General features: G+C 43.3%; 3 protein-coding genes across 3 annotated transcripts in view; 2 read left to right on the top strand and 1 right to left on the bottom strand.

Annotated features, from left to right (window-relative positions):
• Window positions 1–1,131: 1,131 nt before the first annotated feature.
• Window positions 1,132–1,449, top strand: LOC310935440 (SOSS complex subunit C-like; the record flags this gene model as incomplete). The annotated part of the gene is made up of 1 exon (XM_083899338.1): window positions 1,132–1,449. One exon carries the CDS (start codon window positions 1,132–1,134, stop codon window positions 1,447–1,449), a length of 318 nt encoding a protein of 105 aa, XP_083755464.1.
• A 731-nt stretch (window positions 1,450–2,180) lies between these two features.
• Window positions 2,181–7,556, top strand: yars1 (tyrosyl-tRNA synthetase 1). Its single transcript, XM_083899754.1, has 14 exons — window positions 2,181–2,258; window positions 2,878–2,951; window positions 3,053–3,199; window positions 3,297–3,472; window positions 3,576–3,705; window positions 3,864–3,944; window positions 4,237–4,329; window positions 4,449–4,584; window positions 4,675–4,760; window positions 4,844–4,979; window positions 5,074–5,192; window positions 6,026–6,219; window positions 6,319–6,460; window positions 6,671–7,556. The coding sequence occupies exons 2-14, from the start codon at window positions 2,895–2,897 to the stop codon at window positions 6,779–6,781; spliced, it is 1,608 nt and encodes a 535-aa protein (XP_083755880.1). The 5' UTR covers window positions 2,181–2,258; window positions 2,878–2,894; the 3' UTR covers window positions 6,782–7,556.
• A 149-nt stretch (window positions 7,557–7,705) lies between these two features.
• Window positions 7,706–18,939, bottom strand: part of nhsl3 (NHS like 3) — a gene marked incomplete at its 5' end in the record, with an annotated part of 33,980 nt that continues 22,746 nt past the window's right edge. The window contains 8 exons of the mRNA XM_083900033.1: window positions 7,706–8,800; window positions 10,066–13,576; window positions 13,673–13,864; window positions 13,944–14,110; window positions 14,206–14,316; window positions 14,769–14,907; window positions 15,027–15,070; window positions 15,218–15,376. Coding sequence (XP_083756159.1) covers window positions 8,760–8,800; window positions 10,066–13,576; window positions 13,673–13,864; window positions 13,944–14,110; window positions 14,206–14,316; window positions 14,769–14,907; window positions 15,027–15,070; window positions 15,218–15,376 — 4,364 coding nt within the window. The 3' untranslated portion in view covers window positions 7,706–8,759. The remainder of the gene's footprint in view (window positions 8,801–10,065; window positions 13,577–13,672; window positions 13,865–13,943; window positions 14,111–14,205; window positions 14,317–14,768; window positions 14,908–15,026; window positions 15,071–15,217; window positions 15,377–18,939) is intronic.

The raw sequence follows: 18,939 nt of genomic DNA, 5'->3' as shown, positions 1-18,939 counted from the left end.
TATTACTAGTCTCTTTTTGTTTTCATGGCTTCGTAAGTGGACGTCCCTCATGGCTCTTGAGGCTGTAGCCAAACGTGTGAGCTTTATTCCATGGGGACGCACGGAAGCCTTGTGAATGTGCCTCTTGTGCATATGTAGATAGTGTATGTAAGTAAACCTGTAAATATCTTTGATATTTGTGGCTGCAAGTGAAAGGAACTTATGTACATTGTACTGTAGTTATTTAAGGAAACATGTTGGGTCTGAAAAAAAGGTGTTAATAAATACTAATAAGTGTACTGTGAATGAGTTGCCAGCACGTCTTTGCTTGAAACACTTAGCACTGCATTAGATTTATATGAGCATCATAAGGGTCACATATTTATGCTTACAGAATAACAAATATAACATTTTCAGCATGTACTTGGGGCAGGAATATTATTAAAATACAGAAAATAAAATGGCCAGTCGTATGTGCAGAATAATGAGAATTATTATAGTTTGACAATGGTTCAAGGTGGAAATTTGTCAAGAAGTTATACATGTCAGTATAATTGGATTGCATTCAGTGTACACTCCTGACATCTAGTGTTCATTTATTTCATAGTTGGAACTGTTAAAATAGACTTTAAATATGGAGTTCAGTATTCAAAGTTCATCCAGAGAGTATAGCAATCAAAATATTTTATTATGTGTAACACTATAATATAAATCAGAGTTAATCCGAATTGGCCAATGCACAAACAAGAAATGTAATATAAATATGTTGAATAACTTGAATAATATAATATAATATAATATAATACAATGTGTTTTTAAAGCGTTTTGTTTGTAAAATTAAACAACAGTCTTTATTAAAACATTGGAGGCTTCTTATAAGACGTTGTGCTTTTATTTTGAAAGCAGGAAAGTCGCATCGAAGTGCCGCCGTGCCGGAAGTGTTTAGCCGTGTTAGCATCATGGTTGCATACATCGGCGAGTTCAAGCACCCACATTCCTTCACTGAATTCTGCTTCTCCGTGTTTCATGTCTGTCAGCTACGGCGAAATTAGTTAAACACGCACATAACGTAAAGCACAAAAACGCCAACAGGAGCGACATTTATCGCCTCCATGGACTTGAATGATCATTTTCATCTTGACTCAAACTAACATGGCGGCGGCGGCGAACCCTCCAGGACAAGGCTTTCAGAACAAGACCCGGGTGGCTATCCTTGCGGAGCTGGACAAGGAGAAGAGGAGGCTACTGCAGAGTCAGTCCATGAACAGTCCCGGGGCCAACATCCCTCTGACCACAAGACCGAGCGTGAAGGACGTGAGAGACAGCGCGGAGCAGCAGCACATCGCCGCCCAGCAGAAAGCAGCCTTGCAGCACGCCCACGTCCACTCGTCCGGCTTCTTCATCACCCAGGACTCTTCGTTTGGGAACCTCATCCTCCCGGTGTTACCCCGCCTGGATCCCGAATTATGACTCTTGGACGTCCCGTTCAAAACTGACCACGGTCCAGTGGACGTTAGCAAAAACTCACATACAAAACCAACCATTTTTGTTGTGTTTGTCTTTTATACAACTGGAGTCCTGTATTCAGTTTCACGATGATGGAGGCAGCAAAACAATAAAACCGTGGTACTTGAACGCACCGAGTCAGTGTTGCCCTCCATGACAATGTTTTAGAGTGTAATAACCGAACCTAGGTTGTAACAAGGACAAGAGGCTTTAATTACACGTTTTACGAAACAGTTGTGGTATTCTGTGTGTTTAATTGAATTGTGCACTATTATAAGCGAAGATAATGACTGGTGACATAGGAACTAAGCTATTTCTGATTGTTTTACTGCTTTTTCTGGGCCCTTTCTCTCATAGGAAGTGGCGCACACATTAGTAATTTTCACACACAAATGTGTTTTTATACCTTACTGGGGACATCTTATAGACATAATGCACTCCCTAACCCATTACCCTAACTTTAACCATCACAACTATGTGCCTAATCTTTACCCTAAAATCAGACCTTAACCCTTAAAAAAACCCCTGAGAAAATGTCCCCACAACGCCACAGTGTCCTCATAAAAACACTTTATTTGTAACCCACAAAGGCATAAATACAAGTACACACACGTTCACACAGAGTTGTGTGGAATCTTGACTCGATTACTTTTCCCTGGAGTGGAGTCTGTACTGACTGAATCGATAGCAGAACCGAAGATTTCACTGACGCAAGACTGGTCCACCCGGCTTCTGTCTCCCACGTCTCGCTGTAAAGAAAGTCACGTTCTGAGGTAAGACAACAGCTTTGACGAGGCGGTTTATGGTCTGGACTGAACTGGTGTTTTCGTCACGCAAGTTGATAATGTACACACACGAACAGACTGGAGTTTTAACGCGACACTCGAGCTGGGTGGCTTTAAGCACACATGGTTGTGTTGCTAACTAGCCACATAGCTACGTAGCTTGCTCATTGATTCATTATTAGCATGACGTTACTTTAAGTCAAGGTTGGCGTGACGTTGATGTCACATTTGTCAGAGGCTGGACAGTAATCTGCTCCCTATGTTTTAGTAACTCTTCTGCTAAATCACGAATAAACACTGTTTATTAAGATGCTGTTACGCTGTTATTTGAATTAATCCGGTTAGCTACCCCTTGCCATGGCTTAAATGCTATTTATGTGATCGAAAATGTCAAATTGTCAAAAGGCCATGTAATTATGTGGAAAAATATAGCGTGTCGTATCTTTGTGGGTCAGGGGCAAATTCAAGTGTGATAGATAGATAGATAGATAGATAGATAGATAGATAGATAGATAGATAGATAGATAGATAGATGTCTTCTCAGTGACTTCATATGACTCTGAGTCTCTCTCTTCATATGTTTCCTCCATGACTGCTGTGTTCACAGTAAGAAGGCCCTGTGCCATGGCAGACCAACTGAGTCCAGATGAGAAGCTCATTCTCATCAGTAGAAACCTCCAGGTAGGAGAGACTCCCATGCAAATGTATACTTGAGTGACTGAGGTCCCCCTGCAGTGATTGGTCTTATGAATCTGGGTATTTTGTGTGTGTGTGTATTTCAGGAGGTCCTTGGGGAGGAAAAGTTGAAGCAGGTTCTTCAGGAGAGAGAGCTGAAAGTTTACTGGGGCACAGCAACCACCGGCAAACCCCACGTTGCTTACTTTGTCCCCATGTCCAAGATTGCGGACTTCCTCAAGGCTGGATGTGAGGTGGATACGGCCCCATTGAACATCTTGTTTTACAATGAGAATATGAGCTGACTTACAATAACTAACAAATATGCTTTGTTTTTCTCTTTTTCCACAGGTCACTATTCTGTTTGCAGACTTGCATGCCTACCTAGACAACATGAAAGCCCCCTGGGAGCTGCTGGAGCTCAGGGTGAAATACTACGAACAGATCATCAAGGCCATGTTGGAGAGCATTGGTGTTCCTCTGGACAAACTCAAGTTCGTCAAAGGAACGGACTACCAGCTCAGCAGGTCAGTCCTGTCCATGTTACTCCAAGAGTGTCTTCACGTGTTTTCCATTACATTTTCTGAAATGGTGTTAAACAAGACTCCTTTTTATTGTCATGTTTGTCAGAGAGTACACACTGGATGTGTACCGCTTATCCTCCATGGTGACCGTTCATGATGCTAAGAAGGCTGGAGCTGAGGTCGTCAAACAGGTGGAGCACCCTCTGATGAGCGGTTTGCTGTACCCTGGACTGCAGGTGAGAACACACCTGATGACAAAACTGAAAATATTAACTGAATATCAATTCAGTGTTTTATAGTGTATACATACTGATTACGAATGCTGTTTCTATTTGTTTTTCTTAAAGTTTTCTTATTCCTGCAACAGCATTAAATGTGACTTGTTTCTCCTCAGGCTCTGGATGAGGAGTACCTGAAGGTGGATGCCCAGTTTGGAGGAGTTGACCAGAGGAAGATTTTCACTCTTGCTGAGAAGGTGCCAACTTATCATATAGTTTAATCTTCTCGACTTGTTTGACAACTATCTTCTCCATCTCGTTTATTTTCAAAACATACTTTTGTCCCTTTATCTCTTGTGTAATGTGATGATTCGCGGAAGAGTCGATATTTCACTTTGTTTCCTCTTGACCTCCATTTGTTTACCTGTGTTTTCTCGATAACAAGTCTAGTATACAGAACAGTATATATTTTTTAAGGGCAAGAGCTTATTTTTAACAAGAATTATGCAATTTATATGTAAATGTATTGGTCCTTTTTTTTCTCTCCAGTACTTACCTTCTCTTGGTTATGCTAAACGTGCCCATCTGATGAATCCAATGGTACCAGGACTGACGGGAGCCAAAATGAGCTCTTCAGAGGAAGTAAGGCTGCAGAGATACTGTTTTAAATTATTATTATTATTATTATTATTATTCAGAAGAAAAATGTGAATTCTCTGAAAGCTTGTGATCATTGATGACTTATCTCTTTGTGGCTGCAGGAGTCAAAGATTGACATACTAGACACCAAAGAAGATGTGAAGAAGAAGCTAAAGAGAGCGTTCTGTGAGCCGGGCAACATCCAGAACAATGGAGTCCTGTCCTTTGTCAAACATGTCCTCTTCCCTCTCCGTGGAGGTAAAAAGCTATTTTGTTTTCTTGGCTTACTACTTCTCTTCGATGTGTAAAAGAAAAACATTAATATCGTGGGGTCTATGTGTGTTTCAGAGTTCCGCATCAAAAGAGACGCCAAGTGGGGTGGGGACAAAATCTACTCTGTGTTTGAGGAGGTGGAGAAGGATTTTTCTGAGGAGGTAAGAATACAAATCTAACTTGATTATAGAACTCTGTTCATTTTCTCTTCATACTCTGGTCAAATCATTGGTGTTATCCACAGGTCATCCATCCAGGAGACCTGAAAGCCTCAGTGGAAGTCGTACTAAACCAACTCCTGGATCCAATCAGAAAAAAGTTTACGTCGCCTGAGCTCCGCAAGCTTACCAACTCTGCATATCCTGACCCATCAAAGACAAGTCAGTGTTTAGCCCACCATTGTTCTCTATTATCTGTTGTCAGAATGCTGCACAAGATTCTTATTATTTGTGCGTGTGGGTTTTGTCTTATTAGAAGGAGGAAAGGGTGCCAAAGCAGTAGCAGCAGCAGCAGCAGCAGGAGGAGGTGATGACGATGAGTTGGCCCCTTCCAGATTGGACATCAGAGTGGGCAAGGTCATCAGTGTGGAGAAGGTAGGTTTTGTCAGTTGATGCCTGATCTCCAGATCAGTATGATTTCATATTAGGGGTGGAACTGTTCATTTCACAAAAATACGCTTTGTAAGTGAACCGAAGCGTACGTCACGGTTCAGGCGTGTAGGGTAGAGAGACCTTAGAGGCCTGTGCCAGTAAACCAGTAAAGTTTATATTTTTCATTTGGTAAGAGGCAGAGGCATTTCGGATTTTCAACTTTGTGCAAGCGCTGTGCAACACGGCACGTGTTGCACAAAGTGTGGCAACACTTTGAATACTTCTCTATACTGCTCTATCTCATCTACGGAGACATCACCCCCAGTGTGACAACTGACAGCACGAGGAGGAGGAGAAAATCGGGTAAGAAAGGGCAAATTCTACTCACCGCACAGTTGAAACAGTCACTTGGTGAGAAGTCAGCCATAGCTAAAACAATGGGGGTGTTTCTCTTTCACTCTGTTCAGTGTTTGCTGTTCTTTTAGTAACATGAAAACACATTCTTTTAACATTTGACAGAGAAAAGAGTTTATATTCTTAACTAGAAGGTAAACTGCCAAGTAAATGAAATGTTGTTAAAAACCTCACATCACTGACCCATTCTTTCACTTTTTGCATAATTGCATGAGATATGGTAGATTAGTGAGCTATAGATCTGATGCTGATGTGTAGCATTTATTGATTGTAAAAAAAAAACTGAACCAAACCTTTAAATCGCGACCCCAAAACTGTTAATTTTATGAAGCGCTCCACCCCTCATTAATATGATACAGTATATTAGTGTTCCAGTCTTCTGTGTCTGTATTCACATGGTTTTCCTCTTCCTTTCACCGTAGCATCCAGACGCTGATTCTCTGTACCTGGAGAAGATCGACATCGGTGAGGCGGAACCAAGGACGGTAGTCAGCGGGCTGGTGGCCTATGTTTCACAGGAGGACCTGCAGGACAGACTTGTGCTGCTGCTGTGCAACCTGAAACCCCAGAAGATGCGAGGAATTGAGTCTCAAGCCATGCTGCTCTGCGCCGCGATGTGAGTGCCATGTCTTTTTTTTCCCCACCCACTCAAAGATAAGACAAATATAGTAAGCCTCATCGTCTAATGTCTTCACTCTCTCTGGCTGAATTCTAGTGAAGGGGAGCCCAGGAGGGTGGAGCCTCTCGACCCACCGGAGGGTTCATCACCTGGGGAACGAGTCTTTGTGGAGGGATATGAGACTGGGAAAGCAGACGAAAGACTCAACCCAAAGAAGAAAGTGTGGGAGAAACTACAGGTATGTTTCAGTCGGACTGTTTCAGAGCCATTTTGTCCTTTGCAAGTTCAAGTCAGCAATAGCATGGTTATTCATTGTGTTAATATTTAAAAACTACTCCCTGACATGGTACGATGGCTTCTATTAAATACCATAATCTTTAGAGCAGTATACTGTGTACATGTGCAGTATATGCTTCACTGAGTTGATTGATTTCCCGTCTTTTCTCAGGTTGACCTGAAGGTATCGGATGAATGCGTCGCTCAGTGGAAAGACAAGCAGCTCATGACTAAACTCGGACAGATCACGTGTAAAACACTGAAAGGAGGCAACATCAGTTAAAGTCACCACTAAAGCTCCTCTGGCCCCGACCAACAAAATGCTCATCGACAGATTTCCATGGCGACGACGGTCTTACTTCATCTGGATGTTTTCTTGGAGGACAAAAAGATGTAGATGCCAAAATGCTTCGGACCGGCTCACACAAATGACCCTGCTTTGACTTTATAAGAACAATATTCACATCTTTAAAGCATGAGCCACTTACATGTCACTCATAAACCTCTGATTCATTAATTTCTTGTTGTTTATTTAGTAGGGGTGTCACAATCTCGGAAAAATGTAATATCGACCACGCCCCCAGTGCGCCATACTGCAGACACGGTTAGTATCCAACTGACTGGCTATTGTTACATTCATATTGTTAATACATTATTTAAATTTGATAATGAGGCCTTAGTGTGGTACATTGCAAACAAATAATGGACATTATATCAATCATGACATAAAACCAATTAAACTAGACTAAAGAAAAGTCTAAAAATGGCAGACTTTTCTACGCTAAAAGAGAAAAAAGATCAAGAATCGAATCATGACACCCCTATTATTAAGAATGCAGATGTAACTGGGTCTCCTCACGAGAAGGATTGATTGCTTGAATCTTGATGTACCAGTCACTCGTTTCCAGAAGCAGCTGAGTCGAAACCTTGGGTGTTTTAAAGGGAATTAAAACTCCAAAAAAATCTTTGTGTTGCGTTACATTTGGGGAGTGTACGTCAAATACAAATATGTCAAAATCAAATACATCGTCTCAAACATGAAATAAATACTCAATTCAATCGTCTGCAGCATTCAAATGTGTCTTTGATGAGAGAAACGTGGTGGATGTGAATCAAAATACTAGATTTAAAGAAAGAATGCAAGGAACAATGAATTTAATACACTTAAAATTTATTTGTAGTAATAACTACATAACTCTTTATAATCATCAAAGTTGATTTTTTTTCAGTATAATTCACACTGATTATTTTGCTGGGGGAAAGCAGTTTGTGCAAAAAGTAATGAACTTGATTTTTTCCATCAAAAAAGTCCTGTGCAGAAGATTTAGTGAAGAGATTATTGAATAAAAAAAAAACAAAATGACCTCGTTCTAGGTCTTCTCCAGTGTATCAATCATACAAGGCCAGTTTTCACAACAACAGCCCTACAAGTGGTATTCAGATCATAGAGAGTCTTTAATGTTGGATTGGGAAATGTGTCTGACAGTGCTACGAGTGGAAATCACACATAAATAAATAGTATACTTGTTTTTCTGTTTTGCTAGAAAGGCTTTATAGAATGTGTTGGTCCGACCCTCGCGACGCCAAGAAACGGATTGTGTAGAGACGTCTAAATTTGTGTCAAGTATTTGTGGGTTTTCATTTGTAGCTTTACAACCGTGTCTCTCTATTCTCAAATACTATTTCTAGTCTTTTCCACACAGTGAAGAACCGGGAGTAAAAGTGACTTTAACCCAGATATTTACACAAAAGAGGTGATCAAATGCTGATGGGTGTTGGTGGATACCACTGACGTTGTTGTTGTTTTTTTTGCTTGAATCCCCAAAGAAACTCTATTACATTACAACAGGGAAACAAATGGACAACCTCAAGTTGACAGTTTTTCCACTCTGCAGCTGCAGTTCCACTACCTAATTGAACCACTAGGAGGCGGTCTCACACAAACCAAATGTTTTACACGTCAGCCACCATTTCATCCTGAGGGGCCTTAATTAGAAATGAGCTACAGCATAGAAAAATACTTCAGAATAAAGCTATCGTAAGAAATTGAGAGCAACATATGTTTGTTTGTTTTTTTTGCATAAATATAAAGGAGGGCCATTAACAGGCTAAGGCTTTTGGAGAATACTTGAACACACAACACTCAAGATAGTTGAGCTTAATCTCAGTAATGTCAGTCACTTCTTGTCGTGAGTTGTCCTTTTAACTTTGTGCAGCTCTTGACAAAGGTCTGGTCCTCGGTTCATCAGCACAAGTCTGTTTCAGAACAGCGTTTCAATCGTGTCTGCGGTCACTCTTGTAGCTGCAGGGAGAAGACGAGTGCACATTAGACATTAGACGACAAGACAACACGGTCACAGGAACACAAGTTACAACTTATTCTGTCCCCAACTGATTCATACGCTTCTGGTTAAGGTGTAGCACATGCTCGTACATGTGTGTGTGTGTGTGTGTGTGTGTGTGTGTGTGTGTGTGTGTGTGTGTGTGTGTGTGTGAGGTTGGTTTTCATTTTCTGGCATGAACAGCACAAAATGAGGTATTTAAGGCAATGTTAAAGTGCTGAGCTGATGTATGGTAATGCTAGCCTTTGCTTTCTGCGTTTGCATGACGGGGAGGTTGCACATGAGTCATTGATTTTAAGCTGTGCACTGACTCAGCCTGGCCTGAATGACTTATCATACTCAGCAGCAGCAGCAGCAGCAGTACGCCCAAACACACTGGACAGCAATAATTCTCAAGAACCTTAAGCTGGAAGTGTTGTCATTGTAGAAAAAATACACCACAATCAAAGCATTTTTTTTGTCTTCTAACTGACCTTAGTTCAGCATTAGGCTTGGATTTGCTGAGACTGATTCTGTAACTTTTGTCACAGTGTTTCTACCTGCTCACCATTGTACACTGTGTGCAGAGTGGGAGTGAAAGAGGCTTCAGTCGCCCTATTACAAGTCTGTGAGCCACCACAACTGCTTACAAACACGAATCAAACATTGCATTGTGTTGATTTAAAGGAGACATATTATATTATACCCTATTTCTACAAGTCAACCTAGTTCCCTGGTGTACTAATGAACATGTCTGTGACGTGCTTTGGTCAAAATACCTTATGGATGAAGCACCACAGCAGTTCAATCACCCTGCCAAAACAGCCCTGTTCAGAACGCTCGGTTTTGCGTGCCTGTCTCTTTAAATGCAAATGAGACACAGCAGCTAACAGCAGTTAGCATTTGGAAAAGCCGGCACATTGCCCTCATATATAAAATGTATCCACTGGACACGTAAATCCTCTGAGGCTGGAAGTTTGTGTAGAACTCTGTGCTGCACTGTGCAGCCAAGAATTTAACACTTTGCGGACTTCCGCTCTTCCAGATACTATTGCCTTCTTCTGCACTCTCTGGTTTTTAGGGACAAAGCAGAGATTGAGTCATCTTTTTTCACACTTTGCCTACTCATAGGGCCTCCGGAGTCCCAAATATAAGTATTAAAATGATTAAAAAGTTGATTTTCCACAATATGTCCCCTTTAAGTACAGATAGTTTCACAACACCACTGCTGTAATAATGCTCTTACTTGTTGTCTCAGGAGTTATTCCACTTGTATGTTGTACTTCAATCGCTCCATTCCCTTGAACGCTGTTCTCCGTCTTTCCTGAGGATGACACAGGATGATGCGTTGCAGGGTTGATGTTGCCATGCGCTGGCTTCCTAGCAACAGGCGGAGGAACTCTGTCACACTTCACTCCGCCGTTGGAGACGGTGGAAGCCCTCGGCTGCTCGGACACCTGCACAAGCTCGGCTGCCAGGCTTTTCTTGAGACTCGCCTGAGCTTCACACGTGGAGGTAGCGGCAGTCTCTATGACCACTTTTTTTGCGCTCCTGGAGAAGATGAAGCTGGCTGTGGAGGCAGGTGTCATGTGCATATCACAGCCGTCAGGTGATTTTAGAGACAGAGCTGCGGGTTCACTGATGCAGTTGTAGGGCGAGGACCTTACGCCCAGTCTGGATGGAAGCCCGTCTCTTGAAGACATGGCTGCAGTTTTCATACGTATAGCTTCCTGTAAGCGCACTGAGGGAGAGTTCATTGTCACAGAGGGTGTTTTAAATAAGTGGGGTGAAGATCTTAGAGACAGAGACTTGCGAACGGGCTTTTGTGGAATGTGTTGATGTCCTGGGACTGAGGCTGGGCAATTATCCTGAACTGGAGCTCCGTGGCTTACTGGTTTGTCCTCAGAAGTTGCGATCATCTGATCTTCATTCACGTTGACTGATCTGAGGCGAACCATTTGAAGCAGGGAGGGAGTGACGAGAGGTATGTTTGCATCCTCTTTAGGAATCGGTGCACTTTTGTGGCGGGGAAGAAGCTCCTTGCTCCGGGAGTCTCGATTCGCTATACTGGGCTGTCTTCTAAAATTCACCCCCTGCGTTATAGTCTCTGTTGGTAAGGGGGGAGCAACTGGGACTATAACTGGAGATTGGGCACTAACAGTGGGCCCAGAGGAAGACTGATCTTCGGTTTTCAGAGAATCTCGTCTGAGGAAACTGTTGTTGCTGTTTAAAGCAGCGACTGATACAAGGTTTTCTGCTTGTGTAATTGTTGATATGGGAGGTCCTTCTACTGGTGGAGGTGGGTCAGTATCTGGCAGAGACGAAACGGGCTCCTCTGGTTTGCAATAACCCTCGTCATCACTGTTAGATTTTGAAAGTTGCACTGTAACCTCTGCGTTGTTGTCACATTGTGGAACGGTGTCTGGCAAATGTGGTTTGTGTTCCCGTGTGACTGTCCCACCTTCACCTGAATCCTTATTTGTGTCTCCAACTTCTCGTTTAGCCACAGTGCACCCGTTGAGAAGGTCCAGCTGTTTGACACAACTGTCGATCACATCCGGCACATTCTCCGTTAGAAATGGTGGTGGTGGAGGAGGAAAGTCCACCTCATCTTCTCCATCAAAGACCGAGTCCCCTTCCAAAGGAGGTGGAGGAGGAGGCCAGCAAGACTCAACAACGTGCACCTCCTCCTCTACCCTGTGTAAGTCGTCCGGTGGCGTAGACAACGATGAGGGCGGCGTCTTGCGAGAGGGAGGAGGTGTAGGGTGGTATGCTGGGGGAGGGGTAGGTGGAGGTGAGACCTTGCTAACCTTGGGTGCCTCTACAGAAAGTGTTTGCATGGATGGTACTTCCATTCTATCCATCTCATTATTACTCTTATCCACTGAAACAATATCTACATTGTGTGAGGATGTCCCATTGTCCTCAACAGATAAAGTAACTTCTACCTGGGTATTACTACTCCTTTCCCTTTGCTGAGTCTCCACTGCCTGCTCCGTTGACACCGGCGTATCTTTGTGCAATATTGTCGTGGGTTTTTTCATCACAGGAGGGGGACCTTTCTTTTGATGTATCTCTGGATTACTCGGGCTCGTCACTACAGGGCTACTACTTTGTTCTGGATTCTGAGCGTCTGCACTTGTTTGGACTCCCTCTGTCATGGCACCTGGGCATTCCTTGCTCTCTAGCTCTTTGTGGTCATCTGTGGGATATGTTGCTACGAGTGCTTCAGACTTTTCTTCACTTTCTGACAATTCTGTGACAGGTTTGACTAAGGCTATCTGATTTTGAAATGAGTCTTGCACTTCCTCTGTGTTCTTAGGCTGGATTTCTGCATGTTTCACTGTGCTGTCATGTATTTTGGGGGTTTTGTGGGTTTCTTTGCTGACGCTGGAATTGGGACAACACAGGAACTCAATAGTACGCCTATTGTGAACCCATGTCTCCGGAGGAGGAGGACACGGTGCTTTGACCTTGGGAGGTGGTGGGATGTTTATCAGATCTCTACATTCTACTGACAGAGTTGAAGAGCTGTTAGGTGGTGTAAGTTTGTTTGGTATAACTGTGGGTGAAGTTACTTGTGGAAGAAAATGTGTGCTACATGTGTAGGCATCGGGATTGACAGGCTCAGATGTACCGGAGGATAGAGAGGTAAGAGAGGACGAAGGAGAAGCTGCTGAGGATGAGGCCCGAGACACTGATCTCTCTGGTTTGATAGGTTTCTTCTGTTTTTCCGGGGAAGATGGGGAGATACCTTTAGGGGAGAGTGTTGGAGTTCCACTCTGGCTGGAGTAGCCACTGGAAGGCGACATGGTCCTTTCAAACTTTCCCCCTTCTGAGGGTGTTTTCTGTGGGGAGGAGCTCCTTGATTCTGGCAGTGGCTCTGGTTGTTCATCAGCGTCTTTAGAAGAGTTTTGTGTGTTGATCACTGGACTTGAGGAAACTTCTGGAGCGCTGGACCAAGTAGAACTGGATATAGGATTGGTGATCTTGCTTCTACCTCCTGTGACCAACTTGATGTCATCCTTCACTACAGCATGTTTTGGAGTAGTTTCCACCTCTTTAGACATCAAGTCATTGAGATCTTGGCTTTCCACCAGAACCCTGGAGCTGCTCTTGAACTTATTACTGTGAAGAGAGTTTGTTCTCCGTGGAGGTGCTGGGGGTTGTTTAGTCTTCATTACTGAAAGGCTGCGAGTGAAGTTGCACTTGTTCTTTGCATCCTCCTCAACAGTCACTGAACCGGACTCTCCAGACTCTGATCCTTGAAGTATAAAGTTATGTTCAGCTTTACTGTTGGGGCTGCTAATCGTGCTTACTGAGCTACATACACTGACATGGTCTTGATCTCCAGAGTCCTCTTGCTGGCTTCCCTGTCCGTTAAGTCCCACTATACGGCAGTTACCAATGCGTGGGCTCCCTTTATAGGACACAGGGGAGGGGTTCAAAATAATGGTCTTTGAACACTGTGACTCACTCCAATTTGACCCTGAAGTTGATTTGGGCATCATTGAGTGATCAGTCTGTAAGCCATCTCCGTCTGATCTCCTGGACAACATAGGGCTGACTGATGAGTCTCTGGATCCGAGGCTGCTTTTGCTAACAGTGAGGACACTACCACCATGGTTGACACTGCTGCCACGAGTCCTTCTGCAGCTCCGGTCTATCTCTATGACTTCAATCGAGGCTGGCAAGACGGCATTAGGGATAATTGTTGACAAGTAAGTGGCCTGAGGTGATATGGACATCACTGGACCCTAGAAGAAGAAATAATGTGAAGACAGAATCATGAAGAAGTTTTCAGAAGAATACATCTTAAATTTAAGGCCACAAAAGCCTAAATTCATGCTTACCTGCGGTTCTTGGAGAAAGCTTAACATTGATGAAGGACAGAAGGAGGAGGAGGTGGTCATGCCAGGTACTGCAAGGGACTTGGGTCTCATGGTGGAGCTGGGACAGAGATTGGAACCGAGGTCGAGGGTCTGCTCATCCCTGAGCATTGCCTGGAGGTGGTTGTTAAAAAGCTGTTCGTCCTTAGCTGCCTGCTTAGAAGTGGAAAGTGGATTATTCACAAGTGAGAAAACTAACACGTATGCTAAAATGAATCAAAGCCATTAACTGTACCTCCAACTCTGAAAGGTGCACTCTTGCTCCTTCTTTATTTGCGGCTGGAGACCCTCCATCAACTGTTGGGATAATAACGACACCTGATTGGCCGTCGGTGGCCTGGCCATCGTGATTAGGATGCTGCATGGGAACAAGTGGCTGGAAGGTTGAAGTTCTGTGTAGTGCTGGAGAGAATGTGGGTCACCGTCAATAACACATTTACTTCAAAGAACACAAAGCATACAATGGTTATGCAAAAGATAATGACAATAAAACGTACCAAGCTCTTTCTGGACCTGGTTGGGAATACCCATGATGGTGGTCCTCCTGTTCATCTTCCTGCTCTTAGTATCTACGCTTTTCGTTGTATTTGGCGGCTTAAACGTAGAACCTGAAAACAGAAAAACATACTGGGTCATCTCATTGACTGATAAATAATGGATAGAACACAATTATGCATTAAAAACCGGCTTGTAGAGGACCAGATTTTGAAATATGATACGAATACTAATGCAACACTCGGAAAGGCATACTTTGCCTTCCAGCTGTGATATGCAGAGGCAGCCGCAGAGCTGTCTTCAAATGCTTCGAACTTTTGAGTCACCAGAAAAAGCTGCAGTTGTGTTTTAGTGTGTGGCAGTGAAATGTGTGCATGTCAAGTTCCTTCACTTTGATTTCACAACATAACTCCACAGGCACCAAGCAGCAGGGAAGGAGCTGTGCATACGAAGTTAGATATCTAATTATTAAACTCTGTTCATCTACAAGCATAGTTTAGCTCCTATTTGTATTCGATAAACAATATAAAGGCATTTTCTCTCTACACACAGAGCTAACATATACCTTGTGGAGTGAGCAATGATCTTGTGGACACAGAAGTAGCTTCTGTGGTATCAGTATTCTCCGTTGTGGCTTCCAAATCCAGACATTCACCTCCGTCCTTGAAGCTGATATCCTGTTCTGGACGCAGGGTGTCTGAGGACTGTAGGGATACACACAAACACACACATGCACACACAGCAACAGTAAGTCAGGTGACATTCTTGCTGTGGAAAAAAAAAGTGCAGCGAACACGATCCTCATAGGTTTTGGTGCACTTACAGAGACGCTTTCATCGTCAGCAAAATTCTCTCCATTTTTGTGTTCTGTAAACACCCAACAGACCAAGTTAATACACCATCTAAATACAAGACTTTGACACTGAACTTGAATCATTTTGATAATACCGAGTATGATGTCTGCACATGCCTGTAAACAGCATTGAAACAACAACCCGTGAAATATTTTCTGACCTTCCTGCTGCAGTATCTTCAGTCCCTCCAGAGCCTCAGTGTGCAGGTCCTCCAGGTACTGTGGCCTGCTGCCCTCGATGAACACATTCTCCTGGTGGTGCTGTGATGTTGTGTAGTGGACCGCCAACCTCTTATGGTCTTCATTACTCTTCGGGCCAGCTGTTGGCAAAGAGAGAGAAGGTGTTTTTATTCATGCTCCTCTGTCTCTTTTTGGCTTTCGGACCAAATTCGAGTCTTTGAACTTCCAATTCTTTGCTCTCGTACGCTAACACAAATGCAGTAATGCAGTCTGGCGTCCACATGTGTCCACGTCTCAGCACATTTAGCAGCTTTACAACGAAGCCTTTGCACTGTGACGCTGAAGGTGTTTTCACACTTTTTTTAGCCCTCCAAACGCACTCACACCAGTGACTCAACAATTCCGGCACATTATGTGAACACTCCAAAAGAACTCAGGCCTTCTAAGGAGTTCAGTTCACTTTGAGGCAGTGTTGTGGTTTCATTAAATTAAATCAGCACTCCAGGTTCACGTCATCCTTTACTACTGTATTCTGCTGATGGAGGAGTGAGTTCAAGAAAAAAACCACTACTGTGCTTCTTCAGATGAATAAGGTCCACATACACTGTAGCACCTCCCTTCTCTTTCCCCCCACTCACACTTTCAATGGAATCCAAAGCCGCACAGGTCTGTGTTCCCCGTGAACTGCAAGTATGAACAGAAAGAGTACTGTGACCGCTTCAGAGTCCTCTTGAATGAATGGACAATGCAAAAGAAAAAAAAAGAACTGCCTTTAGCTTTGGTCTACTTTATGAGGACTGAGTTTTGTTCACTTAAAGATTACCATATGAGAAAAAACCCTTAAAATCTCCTCAGCCGTGCAGTTTGGAGGCCAGATGTCCAAGCCTGGCCCTCGACAGTGAAGTACTGCCAAGTTAATCTCCTGGAGTATCTCTCCTATATGCTAGTCCTTGGTAGATTAGATATTCTGGATTGGGTCCATATAAAGATACTACTGGACCCCTGCTGTCATACCTCCTGTGTGGGAACTGCAGTGGCTACTCAATGGACATTAGACAGCAGCTAAATTTTTCACAATGTGTTCTATTTGGCCAGATGTCATTGTAGAGTCAAAGCTTTCAGGGCTAACTTGTGATGAATCCCTACCATCTTGTCATCTTTTTTGTCTTTCTGTTGCTCCCTCTCTAGGGGTCACAACTGCAGATGATCTGATATTTGATTTGGCAGAGATGTTTTTATGCTGATGCCTTTCCTAACGCAACCTTCCCATTTATCTGGGCTTGGGACGACAAACTAGATGTGCCCCCCCCTGTTGGAGCCAATTTTGAGTGTCCAATTAGCAATGGCAATTGGGTCTCTGCTTGGCTATGGGCTGCCCCCACCATCTCACATTCTTTTATCTATTTCGTCTTAAATTTGTCTGTGTATTTTCATGGAATGACGTGTCAGCTGGGACGCCGTCTCATAGAAGACGGCCTGTACCATGTACCATAATGGGTCTCAACATGCAGCGCCTGGCACTTGTGTTAAGTGGCTGCTCCTTAAGCTAATCGGTCCAATGTGAGGTGTCCTCTTTCCCGTCCTTTGTCACTTTCAATACTGTGGCTCTCAGTCTCACCTGTGGATGTGCAAATTGTACAGGTGTGTGTGTGTCTGTGTGTTTAAGATCTCAGACACTCCCACCCTTATCCTCTTCACAGGCGAAGCAGCACAGATACAATGCCCTCCCCTGTCAGTGACTGTGGGAAATCTGGGACTGTGTGGAAGAACAGAGTGGAATCTTAGTGTCGCTGGTGTTTAAACCACGGCTTTGGGAGAAGCGGCCCCCCTCCCTCAGACTCTGCCAGACCTCTGCTGAAGGTTTAAGGCTTTTGGTTGATTAAGACGATCGCCAAAAGATCATTTAAGCTCTTTATCTCATTAGAGAGGACCTCCAAATTGCATTCGACGATAATTCTTCCATGCCCCGTGTGTGCATGACAACAACCGACAGCAGATTTCACACGGTCTTATTAAAATAGAAGTCCACAAAATCCATTAAGTTAGTATTAATGTCATGTAAATTATAAAACGCTCTCATCTCTGTCAGCAGAGTAAAGTCAAAGTGACAGTCTGTTTGAGAGTCGGCTCACTCACCCTTCTTCTTGAAGACTGTCAGCAGAGAACGGATGCTCTTCCTCAAGTAGATCACCATAACTACACGAGTGCCATAGCAGGTAGAAAATCCCAATATCGTGCAAAGAAACAAGTCCTCTTTTTGTCACAAGTGAAGGAAGATCCCGATGCTCTGAATTAGCCAGAACATATAAATGATGAAAAGCTTGACAACAGGTGACAAGGAATGAGAAGCTCTCTCTGCTCCTTCTGCAGGTCTTAGTGACTGGGGAAGGACAAGTGCACAAAATGATCTTGTACCAGCCAAAGCAGCCTGTCCCAGCTGCCTTATCCCTGAGTCTGATACCCTCTGCCCTCCCTCCCTCCCTCTCTCTATTTTGCTCTGTCGCTCTTGCTGGCTGTCTGCTTTGCGAAAATCCCTCTCCATTGTCAAAAGGGACAAACCCCCACCAGCGAAACGGCTGTCAAAGTTTGGCTTTCAGGAGCCATCCACCCCCCACAACTCTCAATGTAGACCAACACGTGTGAGTGGACGGACAAAAACACCGCCCATGTTCAACCATTGTATACCCATCAAATATCAGCTGGGGGGGGGGGGGGAAATAAATAATTTGCAGCACATTTCACTTTTAATTTATCTTTTAAAATCATTTTTGAAAGGTTGAAATTCTGGCAATTACATTTAATTAGGTTTCTTAGGTGACTTTTCTCAGTTTATTGTCATGTAAAATACCATTAAATTCAGTGGCTTAATTTTTATATTTCAAATTAAAAGCTGAATTGCGTAACATTTTTTTTTTTTGTCGATTTTCCTATTTTGTATTTTATTTAAAAATTATATATGGTCATTTTAAAGGTGCATTATGCAATAAATCTAAAGCAACTGGCCATAAAATCCTCCTAATACGTCACAGAGACTCAGGAATAATGTTCATATAACAAACTGAACTCACCAACAACAACAGTACAGACAAAATATTTGCATTAAAAAATATATTTTGCAGACTGCTAATCATGTTTTGGCATGTGGCGCCACCTACTGCCGTCTACCAATCATTGCAGTCAGTAGAGTCTCAGCTGCGGGTTGCCAGTTAAGTCAAAAAACGAAACCTAAAAGACCTCGGTATTTTGAATTTGAATGTAGTAACCGTTTTTGACCACATTCTTACATTTCAACTTTGGCAACATTAAAAGCTTCACGTACGCCATAATCACTGATATATTTCGGGATAATTTGACATTGTCTGTGCCTTAATGAAAGCCTTCAGCATCGTGCATCTGTCTGACGCTCTGTCTCTTTATTTAACTGCTACAGGGACTGTGTTTGACAGCAGAGGTTGTGTCCTCACAGTGAAAAAAGCACAATAACAATGTTTAAATGTACCGTGCATCTTACGCTCTCCTCAGTCACCCCCGCCTACCCCCCCCCTCCTTCACAGCATTCTCTTCCTCTTCCTGTCTGCTCCTTAGCCCTATAGTCACAGAGGTCTCGCATGAGTTATAAATAGCTGACATAGCCTCAGTTCATCATCTCTAATGGCGCTGTGTGTGGATGAGTTTCAATGTGCCTGCTAATGTTTCCTGACAA

This window comes from Microchirus variegatus, assembly GCF_963457635.1.
Source record: "Microchirus variegatus genome assembly, chromosome: 13".
NCBI lineage: Eukaryota > Metazoa > Chordata > Actinopteri > Pleuronectiformes > Soleidae > Microchirus > Microchirus variegatus.
This window is presented reverse-complemented; position numbering and strand designations above follow the sequence as displayed.